Source organism: Lynx canadensis, chromosome D3 (genome assembly GCF_007474595.2).
Source record: "Lynx canadensis isolate LIC74 chromosome D3, mLynCan4.pri.v2, whole genome shotgun sequence".
Taxonomy (NCBI): domain Eukaryota; kingdom Metazoa; phylum Chordata; class Mammalia; order Carnivora; family Felidae; genus Lynx; species Lynx canadensis.
In genome coordinates this window covers 72,302,633-72,322,522 of record NC_044314.2, presented here as the reverse complement: position 1 = coordinate 72,322,522, position 19,890 = coordinate 72,302,633, and the positions used below count along the sequence as shown (strand labels likewise).

The 19,890-nt window shown below is 47.9% G+C and overlaps 1 protein-coding gene across 3 annotated transcripts in view; it reads right to left on the bottom strand.

The window, feature by feature from the left end:
- The window catches only part of LOC115528187 (E3 ubiquitin-protein ligase RNF185), a 100,605-nt gene that overhangs the window by 7,057 nt on the left and 73,658 nt on the right, over positions 1-19,890 (bottom strand). For all 3 annotated transcript variants that reach the window (XM_030336107.2, XM_030336108.2, XM_030336109.2), the window contains 10 exons: positions 11,256-11,391; positions 10,198-10,307; positions 9,414-9,602; positions 7,842-7,947; positions 7,286-7,482; positions 5,384-5,570; positions 4,464-4,550; positions 3,174-3,305; positions 2,955-3,011; positions 760-825 (listed from right to left, as the gene is read on the bottom strand). In XM_030336107.2, the coding sequence (XP_030191967.1) occupies positions 760-825; positions 2,955-3,011; positions 3,174-3,305; positions 4,464-4,550; positions 5,384-5,570; positions 7,286-7,482; positions 7,842-7,947; positions 9,414-9,602; positions 10,198-10,307; positions 11,256-11,391 (1,267 nt within the window). The remainder of the gene's footprint in view (positions 1-759; positions 826-2,954; positions 3,012-3,173; positions 3,306-4,463; positions 4,551-5,383; positions 5,571-7,285; positions 7,483-7,841; positions 7,948-9,413; positions 9,603-10,197; positions 10,308-11,255; positions 11,392-19,890) is intronic.

Sequence of the window (19,890 nt, the reverse complement as noted above, 5' to 3'; positions counted from 1 at the left end):
CCTGGAGCCTGGAGGAGTAAGGCTCTGGGACTTGCAGAGTGGAACTCAGAAGCAGGAAAAGGGATTTTTTTTTTTCCTTTTTTTTTTTTTTACCCCATCCTGCCAGTTCCCCAAAAGATTTAAGGCATGGCTAGAACCAGGATAAGACAGAAAAGGATAAGGCGTAGGGAGTCAGTGGGGGGATTTAGAGGGAGACAAGCTCTTCAAATAGCTACAGGGCAGTCATGTGGAAAAAGGGTTACGATTGTTTAGTGTGGATCTAGAGGGTGGAGCCAGGGCCAGTTAGTGGATACCTGAGAAGCTAGATTCCAAGTTAATCGGAGAAATGACATGCTAACAGCCAGAGCTGATGGTTGGTGGGAAAAAATGCTGGTCCCAAACTGGCCACTGTACATTTACTAGCTCTATGGCCTTAGACTAAGGCTTCAAGGTGCCACAGTTGTAGAATAGGGTCCTCAGTGAGCTGCTTTACAGAACTATCGTGGTGAAACCAGGAAAAACAACAGGGCTCTTTGTAGTGTTAAGGAACTTCTGAAGTCCCTTCTAACCAAAGGATTTCAAAGGCTGCTACTGGGAGGAGGTATTATTGTGTCTGCATGTGTTTGAGAGCCCCCAGAAGACAGGGGAGGGCATCAGGCGCAGCAGGAAGGGTAACACAGGAGTCCTAGTGACACCTAAGGTCTAAAGCACAAGGACAGTCTCCTTTGTGACAAGACATGAGGGCTGGCCCTGGGGAAGCCCAGAATGGTTGGGACATACCAGCTTGATAAGGCAGTTGTGTGAGTTCAGATCCCGGTGGATGATGCACATGGAGTGTAAATAGGCCTGGAACAGAAGTACAAGCTGAGGCCAATGGCCAGTAATTCAAGCAGATGCAGACCCTGGAACTGGGGGAGACTGCTCTTCTCCCAGGCCATCCCCACTCAGCTTCAGAACCCAACATGGACCTTAGGGCAGGGGCCTCCTGCTGTCACCCCCTTGTCCCAACACTAACAGAAAGCCAAAGATCGCCTGGGCTTCCTCTCTCTCCCTGCTGCCACCTCTTGCCCATCCTTTGGTTTGCTGACCCCAACCCAGTGCTGCTCTAGACTCTCATTGCTCCCTCCCAAAGTCCCCAACTCTACTGGGCCCTGGCCCTTGCATGCCCCCAGCCCCTCTATCCATTTTATGTAGACCCAGGCCACCTGAAGTGAAGGTCCTCAGATGTACTGCTCCAGTCCCCCTCACCACCATCATCACCATAATCTCTGGCTTCAGCCACCCTCACTGCCAGTGATCAGAGAAGTGACTTCCTCCTGGCCAGCTGGCTCTGTATTTCTGACATTCTCCTTCCCTGAGACTCAGCACCCTCCTTGTTCTTCTACACTTTAACCTCTCCCTCTTCCTACCCCAATGTTTTCACACAAGTCTTTGCTATTTCCACCCCTAGTCTCCACTCCTGGCTCCTGTCACTCTCTGTAGCCACTTCCTTTTCTTTTCTCTTCCCCAGCAAATGTGGAAGGAGCTACTTCCCTCCTCCCCTGTCCTTTGCAATAATGCTTGCATCCCCTAGGCTCCTGGCTCTGCTCACATAACCGGGGAGCTCTTCCTGAATCATGGTAGCTCTTGTGACCTGCCTGCTTGCCTGTCCTTTCCCCAAAGGCTGCCAGAACTTCTCCCACGCTACCTGTTCCTGAGACTCCTGTGTGGCTGCTGTTTCCTTCTAGAATCCTTGGTGTCAGCCCTTTTTAAAGCTGCCTTCTCTACATACGCTGATGCCCACCAACAGCACATCAGCTTCAGTCGACACTAGGTCTTCCCAAACCTGTTTCCCCAACATCACTGCCTCCCCAGTATCTGGTAAGTGACACCACCATTCTTCTAGGTACCTCAAAAAAGCACAGCACTGCTCACAAAACTTCCTTACTTAAACATCTTTTACATCTGTCTAAAAAGATGCTTCCTAAGCATCCTAAGTAAAATCCAGACTCCTTAGCCTGAAATATAGGGACCTTAATGTACCCGAGACCAACACTGTCTTAATGGACACCACATGAAGAGCGGTGATTAAAGCTTCAGGCTTGGGGCGCCTGGGTGGCGCAGTCGAGTCGGTTAAGCGTCCGACTTCAGCCAGGTCACGATCTCGCGGTCCGTGAGTTCGAGCCCCGCGTCGGGCTCTGGGCTGATAGCTCAGAGCCTGGAGCCTGTTTCTGATTCTGTGTCTCCCTCTCTCTCTGCCCCTCCCCCATTCATGCTCTGTCTCTCTCTGTCCCAAAAATAAATAAACGTGAAAAAAAAAAAAAATTTAAAAAAAAAAGCTTCAGGCTTGGGGTCAGACTGACAAGCCCAAGCTCCTCTCTCTTTCTAGCTTTCTAGCATCAGCTTCTCATCTGGAAACCGGGGCTGTCATGAGGAACAAACATATACATGCATGTCAGTCCCTCAGCTCAGTGCCTGGCATACAGAAAGCACTCAGCGACTGTCACTGGTACTACTACTACTATATAATTGGTATCATTCTTTCCCAGGTGAAATAGACTATTACTTCCTCTCTCCTCCCAGGTATTTGCTGCTATCATCACCTCAACCTTGGTGCCTCTCTGCCAAGAGGAACTTTTATCCAATTCTGACCCATCCTTCAGGGCTCAATTAGAACACTTCCCCCTCCTCTGATTTCATAGGCAGTGAGGTTCCCTGCTTGTTCCAAGCTCCTGCAGTGGCTAGACGCTACTAGTTTGCCTCTCCAGTTTTCCCTTGAAGATTTGGAATTCTTTGAGGTAGATTGTGAGCTAAGAAAAACAACTGGGGGCAATTTCAACAGCCCAGAAAGAAGCTCAATAAATAGCTGTTGACTGACCTAGCCCATACAAGCTGCCCAGGATGGGGTCTTTGCCTTCCAGTGCCTGCCTGCAGTCCCTCCCCATCACCACCTCACCACCACTCCCACACCTGGCAGGGCTGTTGACAGAACTCACCATTCCAGATGCAATGCCTTTGGCAAATCTGACCTTCTGCTGCCAGGGGAATGGGTCCTATGGGAAGGGGGAATGCCCATCAGAGGCTGTTGGGACCTGTCCCATTTGTGGTCCAGGCCCCATGGGTCAATATCGTCTGCCAGTGAACCCTCCCTGCCTGTGCCCAATCACGCTCAGCATGTCCCTTTGTAGGCAAAGCAGCGAGGGTGGTGTGCTCACCACACTGCGCAGAAAGTCCTTCAGCGTGCCCCCTTCAATGTACTCTGTCAGCAGGTTCAGCTTCTTGTCCTTGTACAGCACACCAATGAACTTGAGCACATTGGGGTGGTCCAGGCTGCGCATCACCTTCACCTGGGGGTGACGAGGCCAAGGAAGGTGGATGGTTACTTTCCACTATGTCTTCCTCACTCCTTCCCTCCAAGGAGTCAGTCTGATAACTGTTACCTGCATCTCCTACCTCCAGTCTTATGTGATGGGGCAGGACACCTCCACATGGATAGGGATGCCTCACAGGCCTCACCCTGGGATGCTGCCTTTCTAGGAATTGTACTGGGGGCAACTGGAATGGGAGGGTCCAGGAGTGAAACAAAGGCCTGGAGGGCAATACCTGAACCACAGGAGTACCAACCGAAGGAATGGAACAACTTGGGAGAGGTGGTAAAAACTGTGTAAATGCTCAAGAGATGGCAGTTCTCTGGAAGGCCCCACTCCAGGCTCCCTTAGCAGGGTGTTCAGGTGGTGAGTATAATATCTAGTTGTCCTAAATTGGCCTGTTTTCATGTCCATAACCCCCACTAACTGTAAGCTCCTCTGAACCACATCTCGTTTGTTACTGTATCCCTTGTACCCAGATCATGCTGTCTTTAGTAAATGTTTATTGAATAGGTCATTATGCTGTAATTTAGAAGGGGTAGGATATTCCTCTAGCGCTATTTTCTGCCCAGCTTTTAAGAAAGTGATTCTAAAATAAGTTTCCACCTAGGGGTGCCTGGGTGGCTCAGTCGGTTAAGCGTTGACTTTGGCTCAGGTCATGATCTCATGGTTCGTGGTTCAAGCCCCTCTGTGCTAACAGCTCAGAGCCTGGAGCCTGCTTTGGGTTCCGTGTCTCCCTCTCTCTTTGCCACTCCCATGCTTGCACTCTGTCTCCTCTATCGAAAAGAAACATTAGGGGTGCCTGGGTGGCTCAGTTGGTTAAGTGTCCGACTCGACTTAGGTCATGATCTCATGGTTTGTGGGTTTTAGCCCCACATCAGGCTCTGTGCTGACAGTTCAGAACCTAGAGCCTGCTTCAGATTCTGTGTCTCCCTCTCTGTGCCCCTTCCCTCACACATTCTTTCTCTCTCTCTCTCCCTCCCTCTCAAAAATAAACATTTAAAAAAAAATAGACATTAATTTTTTTTTAAAAAAGTAACAAAATAAAACAAGTTTCCTCCTGAAACCATTATTTAGTAAGATCTACCCTCTTCCAAGAGTGACACCACACTCCTAACCCCTACCCCACCTTTTTACCTCAGTCAGAAAAGTCTTCTGTGTTTCCTCATCACACCGAATTAACTCCTTCATGACCATCACTTTGCCCGTGGCTTTGTGTGTTACCTAGTTACAAGGAGGACAACTATTAGTGGTGCAGAGTTTTGGGGAAATATGTGAAAATATATGCAACTGGCCATCCCATCCCTTGGAAGACATACTGAGCCAGATCAGACTGACAGAATTTATGTGTAGAAGACACAGCATGAGGCAACAGGGGCCTCAAAGGGGAGCGTACCCTCTTTGGAGAACGGGGCATGCATAGAGGGGAGGCAAGAATGCAGAAAAGGGAAGTGAGGAGGCAGGAAGGGACACTGCCAAGCCAAGCAGGGGCTCTGGTTATGACAAAGGAGTGAGTCCCTTGGGTGAACAGAAGTCTGGGGACAGTAGGGGTCAGTGCCACAGACATGCACCAGGGAACTAGGTGGGTCAGGGTGAGCTCTCCAGCCCCAATGCCCTGAAAGCTGAGACACATGGCTTACCTGACCCCCCCTCCCAGCTCTCAGCAGAGGAGGAGGAGAGAAAGAGAGAGAGGTTAGTCCCTAAGACTGTTCATCAGGGAGGCAGGAGCCACTCCCCTGTGTGCTCCCTGCAGTATACCCAACACTCAGGCCTCTGGGTACCTAAAAACATCCCTGCCTGGAGATGGCAGGGCCATGGGCAACAACTCATCCCAACCTGGGTCTCCAGGTCCACCAAGCTCACTACAACAGCAACGCTGCCCTTAGGTGGCCTGGGAGGGCAGGAGTGTAGCCCTCACACCATCACCTGCAGCAAGGAAAGGGGCCTGGTGTCCTGCAGGGTATGTATGGGGGGAGACCATGTGGTAAGAGCTCCCCAAAAGAAGGTGAGAGAAGGGTAGGGGGCCGAGAAGCAGACCAGCTGCTGCCTGTGCTCACCTTGATGGCCTGTCCAAAGAAGCCCTTCCCCAGGATCTCCCCATGGATCAGGTCACATGGCCGGAAGATCTGCTGTGAGTAGCTGCTGGAACAGCGGAGGGATTCTGAGCGGCTGATGTCACGGCTAAAGAGCAGGGGCTCCTTTGGGGAGCTGGGGCCAGGGGACTTGGAGATGCTGTTACTGCGCCTGAAGATAAGGAAAGATGAGGGTAGGGATAGGGTAGTCCTCAGAGACTTGCCAGAAAAACCATGGAGGTAGAAACCCCAAAGCTACCTTACCACCCTATCCATCCCAATTTCTGTAGTTCAGGTGCTATGATGAGGGGAAGGAACTCTTATGTCAGACAGACATGCCATTTTGGGGCTACAAACATCAGTAGTTTATTTAAGTACAATAAAACCACATTCAAAGCAGGAACCCTATAGTGCTCAATATAGGACAGCACTGTAGGATGGTAACCCACCACTTTACATGCCTGCTTGATTCAAGGTACGGAATTGGGTTAGAGTGGTAGCTACCACCATCCGAAAAATGACCAAATGGGATTCTGGCTATTTTGCTCATTTTGTACCTGTCTATATTTCCTGAAATTTAAAACAATAAGCATGTATGATTTTTACAGCAATAAAACCAGTGTATTTACATTTTTAAAAGCAGCCAGTAATAATAATGGTTGATAACTGTTACCGACTTCCTGAAGGACAAGAAAGGTTGAAGTCCATAGCACTGCAGGTGAATTACAACCCTGCAAACTTCTCTCCAGCACATCTTCCTGTTCCATTTGGGCTACCCAGAAAGGACCACACACAGGCTTCTCAACTCTTGCTCTTTTGCTCTGCCTTCCACCAACTGTGCCCACAGAAGCACACAAGGTGTGCTGCCTTCTGCAGTATGGCCCTCCAGAGATCTGAGCAGTCCCTAGCCACCCCACATCTTCCTGCTTCCAAGCCATGTTCTTAGGCCTTCTCTGCCCTCTGGCACCTCACCTCTACCAGCTCACTCGTTCTGAGGCCACAAAGACAGCCAGAAGTGCATGCCCAGAAATCTGTGGGGAGGGCCCTGTTTCCAAAGATGCCAGTCAAGGGCCCTGAGTGATTCAGTCTGTTTGATCAGGAGGGCAGATAAAGACCTGACTCCTAATGATACTAACAACACCTCACATTGAGTTAGTGCTGACCCTGTGATGTCACTGTGCTACTTTGCATTCCTTTCCACACTGAATCCTTACATAAAGGATTGTCCTTACATAAAAGACAGCCACCTTTGTCTTAGAACTCCACTTTATAGATGCAGAAACAGAGGCTTAGAGACATGAAGTGATGTGTGAAGGGAGGGAGCTCAGCTCAAAAGCATGGTATGGGTGTGTCTACCTGGAGAGCCACTGCTCCAGACTCCTGTTCTTTCAGTCTCCCTATTTGGCACCTGTATCCAGGGTGATTGCTCCCTCCCCATGGACTTGGAACTATGAGGTTTTGATTGTTGGTCCCTCAAATCTAAAACAGCTTGCATCCATCTCTTGCTTTACAGTTTTCAGTGTTCTTACTTCCACTTATTAATTCTTTCTGTGCCCCAACTCCAACCTCTGAACCCCATGCTTTACCCATGGGCCATGCTGTCCTTTGGGGGTCAGCATTTCTGCCTCCTGAGTTCAGCTCAGAAGTTCAGTGGACAGAGCCGACTCTCTGGTTTCTAACGAAACCTGGCAGACAGCTGGGTCAGATCATGTACAGGCCCTGGCTGTGAACTGTGATCCCTATGGGGAGAGCTGGGTCAGCACAATCCTCATGGCCCATCTCTGGCCAGCGGGTTTCCTTCCTAACTCTGCTGGCCTCCCAAAGTCAGCTCAGCCTCATCTGAAGGATAGGCATGGGTCAGCATGGAATCAGGGCGGGAGGCAGCACCTCAGAGAGCGTCTCCTTAGTGTTCCTTCCAAATTCTCCTTGGTGTCCAAGGTGCTGAGAGTCGGGGAGTGTCCAGCATTCTGCATGCGGGGAGAGAGCCGTGCATCCAGCCGCAGCTGGTCCAGGCGCTGGGAGACGGGGTCATGTTCAATCAAGAGCTGAAGCGTCTGGCTTGTCTTGCTAATCGCATCCTCTACCTGTAGCCAAAAGCAGTGTAAGGCTGGCTCCCACAGGCTGTCCCATCCCAGGCCACCCGCTGTCAGCCCACATGATCTTAGCACAGTATGGCCGATGCTCAAGTTGGCTAATGGTGGCCTCTAGCTGCCAGTAGCCCCAGTGCCCTCTCATTGGCATCCTGTCAGATATCCCATCTGTCAGGCCATCCCTACTGCCCTGAGAATGTGCCAGGCTGACACAGGTCATCAGTGGTCACAGGCTCAGTGGCAAGACAAAGAGATAGACTGGGGGTGGATAAAGGCAAAGGTCCGTAGCTTGATCTCCCAGAGGGTCTATACCATGTTCCACCCCCACAAGACAGACTGGACACACACTGTACCTCTTCCACTCGGAGTGTGCGGACAGGGGTCCCATTGATCTCCAGGATGCGGTCCCCGGGGTGGATGGCATTGCGGTTGTTGGGACTGATGTGCATCCGGTTGACCCTGGGCCAGACAAGAGTTGAGGCAGGAAGAAGGCATCCTAAAATTGTGCTTGACCAATTTTACTTGTATAGGAAGGTTCACCATGCCCCAGGCCCCTACATGCCTGCAAGGCCCAGACAACTCACAGGGGAAATGCAACACCCTTTACAAGATGCCTCATCTCTGAAGGGCACCCCCACTCACCCAATGGCCTAAGCCAGAGCCTTGGATGGCATCTCCCCTATCCGGAGTTCTCTCACTGCTCCACAACCCTTACCATCTTCGAGAATCCTGCCTTCACTTCATCATCATAGTTACCAACATTTCTCACCTGGATCTTTCAACAGAACTGGTCCCTGGTCTCTACATCTGTTCTAGATTTCAGCTCAGGTCACAATCCCAGGGTTGTGGGATTGAGCCCTGTGTCAGTGTGGAGCCTGTTTAAGATTCTCTCTCTCCCTCTCTGCCCCTCTCTCCCAGCTTGCACATGCCCTCTCTCTCTAAAAAGAACCTCTGGTCTAGACAGATATCTCAATGAACTAAAGAAGCTCAATCACCTCTGTTCTTCAAAAAAACTACCCATCACCAACACCATTGCTGATGTTTAAGTTTTTATTAACACCACCCTCTACATTTCCAGGCTTGCTCCTCTTCTATCCAACATCCATGCCAGCAATCCCTCTAGAACACTAACCTGGTTGTATCACCTTGTTGCTTATCCCTTAAAAGACCTGCTGAGTGTTCATAATCCAGGCCCTATATAACTTAATAGCCCCCTTTTCTGGCTATTCCCAACCACCTAATTTACACCAGACACAATCATAGACTCCCACCTCTGCCCTGAACACAATTCCCTCCCATCTTCATCTAATGAGGTTTTAGTGCAGATCTCAACTCTTGGTGACTTCCCCAACCTTAATACCTCTCACCTGTACTGCAAGCACCTAGTAAGTGCACAATCACTATTTATAGGGTTGGCAGCCATAGATTCCTCATTACTGGTATTAGACGAACACAGGCTCTTTCCCCATCTGGTCTCTGGCCTGGACCTAGGATGAAGTCTTAACCTCTTTCTCCTCCATCCTCCATTCACTCAACCAACAGAACAATAATCAATGAACATATACTACATGCCAGACACAGTTCCAGGACCTGGACATACAGTACTGAACAAGATTAAGTTCCAGAAGGAACTTGTTGGGAGGACAGATGATAAATTAAGACACATAATCAAGCCAGATAATTTCAAAGAACAAACGTTATCTGAAACTTGACACATGAAAGGTGAGCAGTTCTGTCATTAAGTATCTTGTGGGAAGCAGCCTAGGCAGAAGGACGAGTAAGTGCCAAGGCCCAGGTGCAGTTACAGCACAGTGAGCTCCAGGACAAAGATATGAGATGTGGGTGAAGAGAACTCTGCACCCCTTGAGGCCCATCTATGGACTCTGTGTAAGGACTCCTGCTTCTGGGGTTCTCAAAATACTCACTCTTTTACTTGCACAGTGGTGGCATAGTTGGAGCAGGCACTTTCCACAGACACAGAGAAGCCCCGTCTGCCCTCCGTGGTGGCTGGCATGGAGATGTGTGTGACAGAGTAGGGCAGCTGGTCCTGAACAGACTCCGTGGAGAGTCTCTCAAACATGGGTGCCAGCACCACCTCATTGTGGCACTTCCCACTAGCAAGAGGAACATAAAGGTGGTTAAGATCCTGGAGCCCCACCTGGAAGCCCCCAGTAACCACTGTACCATGTGGCTTCAAGCAATAGTACCCACAATCCCACTATTACCATCCTTGCCATGATTCCAGTTGGTTGCTCAGAAAGAAGAGCCCAGGGTCTCTGGGGTAGGCTGGAAGTGGGGGTGAGATGGCCTGGGTTCTCTTCACTCTGCCTTTGATTCACAGTGAGAACCCAGCCCTCTTCTCCATTTTGGGCCTCAGCCTGACTTCTTTGCCAACTGAGGCAATTGCGCAAATGAACTCTAAGGGGCCTTTGCTTTTAATTTTCTGGGATCCTTCTCTGAGAGCACCTTCTGAGCCATTCTCTCCCTCTGGGAAGACTGCAGCACAAAGTGTCATTATTCTCATGGTTGGTAAGGACAGAGGGCAGAGAGATGTTACTTGTCTTGCTTACAGATTACAGAGCTGGTTATAGGCATTGCTGGGATAGGAATCCAGTGCTCTGATATCCCAGTACTGTTTCTGCCCAACTTGCACTGCCATCTGTTCCTCTCTCTTGACTGCTCTTGTAGGGGAGAGGGACACCATCTTACCAGTAAAGGGTGGCATGCTGCACCAGAGCATATGCATCCCCATCCTCGATGATCACCTTGCAGCTCATACAGGCAAAGCACTCTGGGTGGTACTTGAACTCCCCGGCCACCTGTGAGCAGGTGGGGAGAAGGGTAGACAGATGACAGATGGAGGAAGTGAACTGTCACTGTTGCTGAGGGTAGGGGTGGGTGAGTGACCTCTTAACTGACTGAGACACCCAGGCGCCCCTAGAGAGACCTCTAATTAAGGATCTATAGGTCCTTTGCACAACTCTGCCCCAGAGCTTCCAGAGGACAAGTCAGATTGGTGCCTCTCTGTCATTTCTGAGATTACAAAAACTGTTTTGGTCCTAGCCAAGTCCCCAGAAGTCATCATCCTCACTAGAAAGACACATAGTTCCTCTAACACAGAGTTGGAAAATCCATGATTGGGCTTAAAGCCCTTTTCTGAAGCAGGTAGTGGAGGTGGAACCTCTCTCTACCAGCCCATTCCAGGGTCTCCTTTTCAGATTCCCTCTACACAACTTGGGTGTATTCTCCTCTCAACCTGTAATGCTCTCCTTCGAGGACTTTATCCATTGAATTAAGTCTCTGCCCTGCCCGCCCACCCACCCATTCCCAATATTGGACTGTTCAGTTTTTTTTTTTTTTTTTACCTTAAAAAAAATGTTTATTTATTTGTTTTGAGAGAGAGAGACAGAGAGAGCACACATGCTGGGGAGGGGCAGAGAGAGAGAGGGAGACGGGAGAATCCCAAGCAGGCTCTGTGCTTAATAGCACAGAGCCTGATGCGGGCTCGAACCCACAAACCATGAGATCATGACCTGAGCCGAAATCAACAGTTGGACACTCAACCTACTGAGCTACCCAGCTGCCCCTGGACTGTTAAGTTTTTAAGGGAAGGATACTACCTGGCACTTAATTGGTACTTAACAAACATCTGTTAAGTGAAGAAATAAAAGGGGAGGCCTTGGCTGATGGAAGACTAGAAGATGAAAGGCCATGGGAAACCAGAGGAGCTGTCAATGGACTCTGATGACTGAGAGGGACTCACTCACCATGACAGGCCCTGTCATCAGCAGAGAACACCCATGGCAGAACTCCCCAAACTTCCCCCAGTAGTCCTTGTGGCAATAAAGCTTCCCATCCTTCTCATAGTACCAGTTGGTGAGGGAATCCTGGCATTCTGAGCACCTGAAAGGCAAGACAAGAAAAAATTGTTGTGGATCCCTGGAACCAGGCTACATAGGCTGCCTCTGGCTCCCAGGTCTAACAACAAAATGGACAGACCTTTCCTTGATCCAAAGCCAGGATGGAGGAAAGTTACAGTTTACTGCCATCTCCCCAAAGGAAGCTGATTCAGAATAAAGAAGATCCCAGAAACCAGTTCTGTATTGTCTGCCTAACCTGGTAGACCAGTGTCTGTTTATTAATTTTTTTAACATTTTTGTGTCTTGAAGCCCTCAGAGAATCTAGTAAGAATCAAGAAGCTGCTCTTGGAAAAAGGCATGTACAAGGAAAATGTACATATTATTTAGGTATGGGTGTGTGTGTGTGTGTGTGTGTGTAGGTCTGAAGCCTAGTCATGGCCCCAGCTAAGAACCTCTGTTCTAGATTTCAGCTCAGGTCACAATCCTAGGGTCATGGGATTGAGCCCTGTGTCAGTGTGGAGCCTGTTTAAGATTCTCCCTCTCCCCCTCTGTCCCTCTCTCCCAGCTTGCACATGCCCTCTCTCTCTAAAAAGAACCTCTGGTCTAGACAGACATCTCAATGAACTAAAGAAGCTCAATCACCTCTGTTCTTCAAAAAAACTACCCATCACCAACACCATTGCTGATGTTTAAGTTTTTATTAACATCATTAACATGTAGCATTCTTGTGAAAAAATTATGCTAAGCATTAAGAAACAATCAGGCAAATCCAGAATGTGGGTCATTCTAAGACTACTGTTCTTGACTCTTCCAAAAAGTTAATGTCATGGAGAAAAAAAGGTACAGGGATTAAAAAAGCCTAGAGACACAGCAACCAAATGCAGCACCTAAACCTTGGATTCAATTCTGGATTGAAAAAGAAAGCAGCTATGAGTGTCATTTTTGGAACTGAGGAAACTTGAATTTGGGCTATATATTATACTGTGAAATTACTATCCATTTTCTTAGATGTAATAATGATACCTTGGTTAGATAGAAGAATTCTTAGAAGAAACATATTAGAGTAACTAAGGGTGAAAGTCAAGATATCTACAACTTACTTTTACATAGTTCAGCAAAAAATAAAATACATCATGTGTGTACATAGTTAAAGAGAAAGTGGCTTAAAGTTAAGTCTGGGTGAAGGATATGTATGGGTGTTCTTTGAACATTTCCTTCAACTCTTCTATGTATTTGAAATTTTTCGAAATAAAATAATGGGGGGGGGGGGACAAAATTCCACTAGCACTGTGCAAGATATACATGTTAGACTCCACAGCTCCTTTCCCCTCCAATTACCTGGTTGTAAAGCTCCACCCCTCAGTCAGGCTGGGTGTGTTTTCAGACCAAGTTTGCACAAGATAAGCATTTCTGAACCTCCCAGCACCCAGAGCTAAGGGCTCCCTGCCCTTGGGAGCCCATGCCACCTCTTTCTTTCCAGTGAAGACTCTATTCTTGTTGTCAAGGCTTCACACCACCCTTCACTGGCCAAATCCTTGCTTCTGAGAGGCAGGATGGAGTGGCCTCTTAGTGTGACTCCTGACCCTGCCACTTACTAGTTAGCTCATCTTGGGGAAGTTACTTCACTCCTCTGACCCAGTTTCCTCATCTGTCAAATGGACTACTGTGGAAAGGAAATAACATGCACCAAACTATATATAGTTTATATAAAAGGCTAAGTACAGTAGGAACTCATGAAGTGTTAAACTGCTATTAAAGATGATGATAATGGTAGCTGCTCTTACTATTTGCCATTTTTCCTCCACTAGCTGGGTAGCTTTGGACTTCTCTCAGTTCTTCCTCCTTGACAAAATGTGACTAATAGCACAGTACTACAAAGAACACCGTGAAGACTAAATGAGCTAATGTATGAGGAAAGCCTTTTGCAAACTGTGAAGAGTGGAACTAGCTGTATTATTATAGCATCTTGCTAGGCACTGCAGATATAAGAGATAGATATATAAGGTTCCCTACTACAATTTCCAAGAGCTTATAATGGGCTGGGGAAGAGAAAGTCTAAAACAAAACTTAATTAACAATGAAAGGTGAGAGGTCACAATGGGTTGCTACTACTACTGGGCACTGCAGGAGGGAGGAGGGAGACCAGAATGAGTTGAAGCAGCTATGGAAAGCAACTGAGCCAGGAAGGTCTAGAGAAGCAGGACCCTGAGAATCGCTCTTTATGGAGTATCCACGTCTCTCTGGATTTTTAACACTGATGGCTTCTGCCATCAGTCATCCCCATCCTGTAGCATCTCCTACTTGTTCTTTTTTTTTTTTTTTAATGTTTATTTATTTTTGAGAGAGACAGAATGCATGCAGGGGAGGGGCAGAGAGAGAGGGGGACAGATGATCCAAAGAAGCCTCTGCATCGACAGCAGCAAGCCCAATGTGGGGCTCAAACTCACAAACTGCGAGATCATGACCTGAGCCGAAGTTGGACGCCACCCAGGTGCCCCTCTCCTACTTGTTTTATGGACACTGAACTTAAGGGACTTGAGAGCCAGACACAGCATGAAGAGTATGGATATGAAATACCTAGAATGGTACAGTGTGAACCATTAATTCTAGGAGGCAAAGGGGGAAGACCTGTTCTGGACATGCAGCTCAAATTCCTCTCAATGTAAAAGGCACGCTGGATGAGCTCTGAATTGGGAAGAGGCCTGGTTCAAGTTCTTGGGAGCTACAGGCTCTTGGACAAGGCCCTTTCTTTCTCCAGGTATAGTTTCTCCACCTATAAAATGAAGGAATTAGACTATACCCACATCCCCTTAATTCCATGCATATCTATGTCTTTCCCTAGATGATCTAAAGTTCCAATCTCTGAACTACCACTTACCACCTAAGTGATCTTGGGCTGGCTGTTTCATTTCTCATTTGTGAAATGAGACAAAGGGCAACATCATCACCTATATTCAGGGTAGCAGTGCGGACATTAAATCCAGTTCTGAATGACTGTGAGGAGCCTAGCAAAGGGCCAGCACTAGGAGCAGGGACTTCCTTCTTGCCTCCCAGCTTCTGATTTGAAGCTCCTAGGTACCTATCTTTCTCCTTCATTAGAGTGTGAGTTCCCTGAGGACAGGAACAGTGTCCCATTTACTGTTGGTAGACTAAGCACCTAACAAAGAGCCCAGCACAGTAAGCCCTAGCAGAGGTTTCCAAACCGAAAATGGTGGGAGTGGCAAGAACCAGCAATCCAGGTGGAAGCACAAACATTCTGTGGCTCATGGTCAGCAGGTCCTGCCCTTCTGCTGTCTGCAACGGAGAAAAGCTGGTGCACACGTTATTTGCACCCAAATGCAGGCCTGGGCCCTGTTACACCCTCTCAATGGTATGTGTGCTGCAGGGCACAGGAGTACCAGAACACGTCCTCCTTTCCACTGCCAATATTCTGCTTTTGTTTGTTGCAGGTAGCCCTGGCCAGGCCCAGGAGAGTGGGGAGAGAAACGAGTGCAGACATGCAGGAGAGAGCCACGCCAGACTTCTGGGAAGAACACCTGCCTGGAGAGCGACATCACCAAGGCACACCATGTGTCAGGGAATGCCTTTGAAGGGCATGGCCAGAGAAACAGCCAAAGTTGGCTGACACAGGTATGTCTGAATAATAGGAAGGTGAACAGCTGATAGGAGGGCTGGTTGTGGGTCCCTAAGCTGTTTTGTCACAGAACACAATTGGTTCTCAGGTCACCCGAGTGGTAGACTTAGAGTCCTAGCTTAGATATTAAGAACAATTACTGTCGACTGTTACTTAAATGCCAACCATATTCTGGGCACTCTATGAGGTGCCTTACTTATATCCTGGCCACATCCTGCAAAGTGATAGGATTATCCCTGTCTTATAGAACACTGAAAAGCAGAGTCAAGTCACTTGTGCAAAGTTGCCTGACACACACAGGATGGAGCTAGAATCTTAACCTATGTGTACTTGGCTATGAAGCCATTTCCACTAGACTACATCACCTGAGCACGTGAGTAATGCAGCACATCTACTAAGCTGGGCCTCAGGATTTGCATCTGTGAAAATGAGAGCTCAAGTCCCCCTGAGTGTTAACACTTTGTGAGGGCTTCCCCTTAAATCCAAGTACTGAATTTAAATGGCACAATGATTCTCCTTCTTCCTTTAGTCCACAGCATTGTTCCCCAGCAGTCTCTGCCTTTTTAAGAAAAGAATCCATGGGGCACCTGGGTGGCTCAGTCTGTTAAGTGTTGGACTTCAGCTCAGGTCATGATCTCCTGGTTGGTGGGTTTGAGCCCCACATTGGGCTCTGTGCTGACAGCAGAGAGCCAGCTTTGGATCCTCTTGTCTCCCTGTCTCTCTCTGCCCCTCCCCAACTTGCGCTCTCGAGTTCTATCTCTCAAAAAGTAAATAAACATTATGGGGTGCCTAGGTGGCTCAGTTAAGCGTCCGACTTCGGCTCAGGTCATGATCTCACAATGTGCAGGGCGTTTCCTGGTTCGAGCCCCGCATCGTGTGGGTTTGAGCCCTGCTGTCAGCACAGAGTCCACTTCAGATCCTCTGACCCCCTCTCCCTGTCCCTCCCCTACTTGTTCTCTCTCTCTTTCAAAACTAAACATTAAAAAAAAAAAAGAAAGAAAAAAGTAAATAAACATAAAAATAAAAAGAATCCAAAACACACTCTGGAAATGTAAGGTGCTACCCCCAAAACGCCCCCCTCAGATTGTTAGAGGCTATGGCCACGATATGTTTCTCCCAAAGCCAAGCCTTTTTTATTGCAGCTTTCAATTTTTGAAAGTTTCAAGTGAATGTCAAAATCTGCCCTAGCAGCAGGTTGCCCAAGGGCATTCAGCTTGGAGGTAGTGGAGCTGGTGGTGGAACCCTAAATAGAGGTCTGAGGTATCAGACCCTCTCCTGAGCAACCAGAGGGAACAGAGCTGAAACCCTCCAGTCAGGGGAGATCACAGACAGGCCCACATGTGTTGACGATAGCCGACAACCTTGAAAATTCCTGTCCCAAAGCACTATGGTCAGTTCAGTGGGCAGCTCAGATCCAAACTAAGGGCCTAAAAAAATAAAAAAAAAAAAAGACTTTATTTTTAAGTAATTTCTACACTCAATGTAGGGTTCAAACTCACAACCTGATCAAGAGTCATATGTTCCACTGACTGAACCAGTTAGTGGCCCCAAACTAAGGACTTATGAGTCAGTAGGGAACACAGTTTAAAAAAAAAAAAAGAAAAAAAAAAGATAATCAGGTTGAAATTCTCAAAATAACTCTTTCAAGATCTGGGTCCACATTCTTTCTTTGTCATTTACTATCTGTGTCACTTCAAGCCAGTTACTTTAGGACTCTGGGCCATAGTTTCCTTATTTGTATACCAGTGATGATAAAACCTCACCAGTTTATGAAAATTATGTACAGATGCTCAAGCAGGTGCCCAGTAAATGTCCATTTCCCTCCCTCCCCTCTTTAACTTGAGAACAGCAAGGGCAAAAGTAGACAGACTCCTTTCCCTCCTGTGCCTAAGCAATATGGATCTGCATCTTGGCCTGGAACGAAACAGATTTCTGTGAGTAAAGAAGGTCCTAAAATGAATCATTTATCTAATAAATTAGAAAACATTTATTATTATCAATTACTATCAATTAGGAAATAGTTACTGTGCATCTAGGATGTGCAAGACCAAACAGGCAAGGTGCTGTGCAGGGAGAGGCCAAGTGAGATAAGACATAATAAGCCCAGCCCTCACTCACATGCAAATTTTTCAGACCAAATGTTTACAGGTAATATTTCAACCTTATGTGGTTGAAGTAGTCACTATTACAGTAGATTTACACAAGTTAAAGAAAAAGCCCACCATGGGGTACCTGGGTGGCTCAGTCACTAAAGCATCTGACTCTTGATTTAGGCTCAGGTCATGAGCTCACAGTTTGTGACTTCAAGTCCCGCATTGGGCTATGCACACTAACAGCACCAAGCCTGCTTAGGATATTCTCTCCTCTCTCTGCCCCTCCCCCCTCAAAATAAATAAACAAACTTAAAAAAGAAAAAACAAAAAAAAACAAGCCCTCCCATGTCCTAGTAAAGGTCCGTTGGATGCTCATCGTTAGCCTCCTGAATGAGCAGACAGACTGTTGGGGAGAAGCTGTTTCTAGACCCTTGCCTCTGAGCTCTGACTGGGCTAAAAAGGGAAAATGGACAGGTTTCTGTGCCACAGCCTGAGGGTACTGTGACCAGGGATGCCAACTCTCCCCCAGGCACAGAAGGGTGGATGTAACAGGCACCTACAGATACTGGCCCATCAGAGCCCAGTCTCCTACCACTAAAGATCCCTTTATTACTCCTCCTTCCTGTAGACTTCATAGACTGAAACAGGCTGTCAGTGAAGCTGTAATTATTATAGACTATGATGTTATCCTGCTTAAAAAAAATTAACCAAACACATAACAAGCCTCTGATCAGCAAGAAGTGTTACCAGAGTGCATTGATTCAGTTCCAACCAAAAGCCAGGAAACCTGTAGATTCAAGTAATTTGTGCAGTCATACTGAAGTTAAGGGTAGAGCCTCCATGAGTAGTAAAAAAATGGAAAAGAGCCTGTGTGTCTTTGAGGAGCCACATGACTTGCGGAGTTGTAGGAATCATTCACCTGATCCAAGTCCTTCACTTTTTAGACGAGGAGTCAGGACCTAAGGCAGCTGCCAAAAAGTTACTGCTAAGCTGGGAAGAGTTAAGAATAATTTCTCCCTTTAAACACAGGTTGCTTTGGGATACAAAGATGCACCTATTCTCTTTAAGAGACAGTGTGTAAACCAAACCCATTAAATCAATGTTAGACATTAAGGGAAATTCTATAAAAAGAAAAATCCTTTAAAGATGTCAGACAAAAGTCACTCCTTAATTTACCTCTTCTGTAAATTCCAATTTGAGACATTTTCTTACTTGGAAGCACACCAAAATTTTATCTCCCCCTTCACACTAGTGGCACTCTGCTGAGGGCAGTCTGTCAGGTAGGGGTATATAGGGTACAGAAATTACATTCTTCATTCCCTGCTCCCTCTTCCCTCCCTTGTGCATTGTCACGCCTGATCATGTCCCCATGGAATCTGGTTGCATCACTTTCCTGCAACCACAGCCCTAGTCCAGTGGACTTTGTACTCCCCCAGAGACTTGAGGTCAAGGACTTAATTTGTTTCACAGAATCTGGCAAGGTTGTGTTCAGGGAGTCTAGGAAGCCCAATCCTATGCTCTGCAGAGGAGGAACTGAGGCCCAGGGAGGGGACTGGCACCAGGTCAGAAAGGAGCCCTTGAGAATGCCCTGTAATAAGGGAGGGGGCTGATGGTAGAAGCGATTTTCTGACCAGTGACAGTGGTGATCAATTAGACTGATACCTGGGAGAGCAGAAAGTCTGGGTGGTCCCTCCTGTGGGGCACAGAGCCCTGAGTGTTGGCTATCTCTTCAGAAGTGGCTCCAGAAATGTAGCCCCTCATCGGGGGAGGTGGAAGGGTCTAAAGCGAGTCAGTAACCCCCTGACTCCAGCTGGACAAATAAGAACTGGGGCAGAGAGAGGGTAGTCAGGTTCCCCAGAGGCATGGAGACAGAGCAAGACAAAGGACAGGTGGGACCTGGGTAGCATCAGTGTCATGACCCTCAAAGGTCCAGGTTGAGAGTTCATTATCTGCTTTAGCTCCTGAGTTGTGTCTTGTCCCGAGATTAAAAGGGGCACAGCATTCCTGGCTCCTAAGGGAACAACCCCTCCCCTAAACTGCCTTTCCAGGATTAAGAGGGATTAATGAGGCTCTGGCTAAAGTAGTGGCTATTTCAAACATTTGGCATCTTGATTCCACATGGTAAAACCTGCCTCCTAAACTCAAGATCAATTCCCATTGGCTCTTCAGAAAAGAATCTCTGCCATCCCTCCGATGTTCTAGGCAACCTATGGGGGCCCTTTCTGGATTCCCTCTGCTGGGAGAGAAAAGCAAATCTGAGACAGCCCTGGGGGGAGGTGCGAGCAGAGGAAGGTGCCTTTTGAAGGATGAAACAAACTCAGGAATACGACAAAGGCTGGCCAGAGAGACCCCACATGTTAACTCTGTTGAAAGTGGTTGCCTCTTCAGTAGAAAGGGGATACTTAATGACATTAGGTTTTGAGAGAATCAAAGGATAAAGCGCCTAGGAGGGTGCCTGGAAGAGTCAGCCCTGAAGGCCAAGTTCTCTTCCCCCTCCCCCATATCCAAAGGCTTCCCATCACTCAACCAGGGTCCAGTAATTCCCTGAAACCACATGGTATTCTGCTTTTTTGCTCAGGGCATGGCCACCACACTAGTATCCCAGCAGCAAGGTCTGGGCATGAAGCTGGGTTGGGGAAGCCAAAAGGGAGAAGTCGACCAGGACCACTGGTGAGGGGGAGGCAGCCCTTGGAACAACCGGCTGCTCCCAAAGAATGAAAACAAGCCCCACCCCAGCCAGGAATGGCTCCATTCAAGAAGGGACCCGGAGGGCCAGAAACCCCCTGGGGAGTTTCTGTTGGAGGTAGGGTGGGGC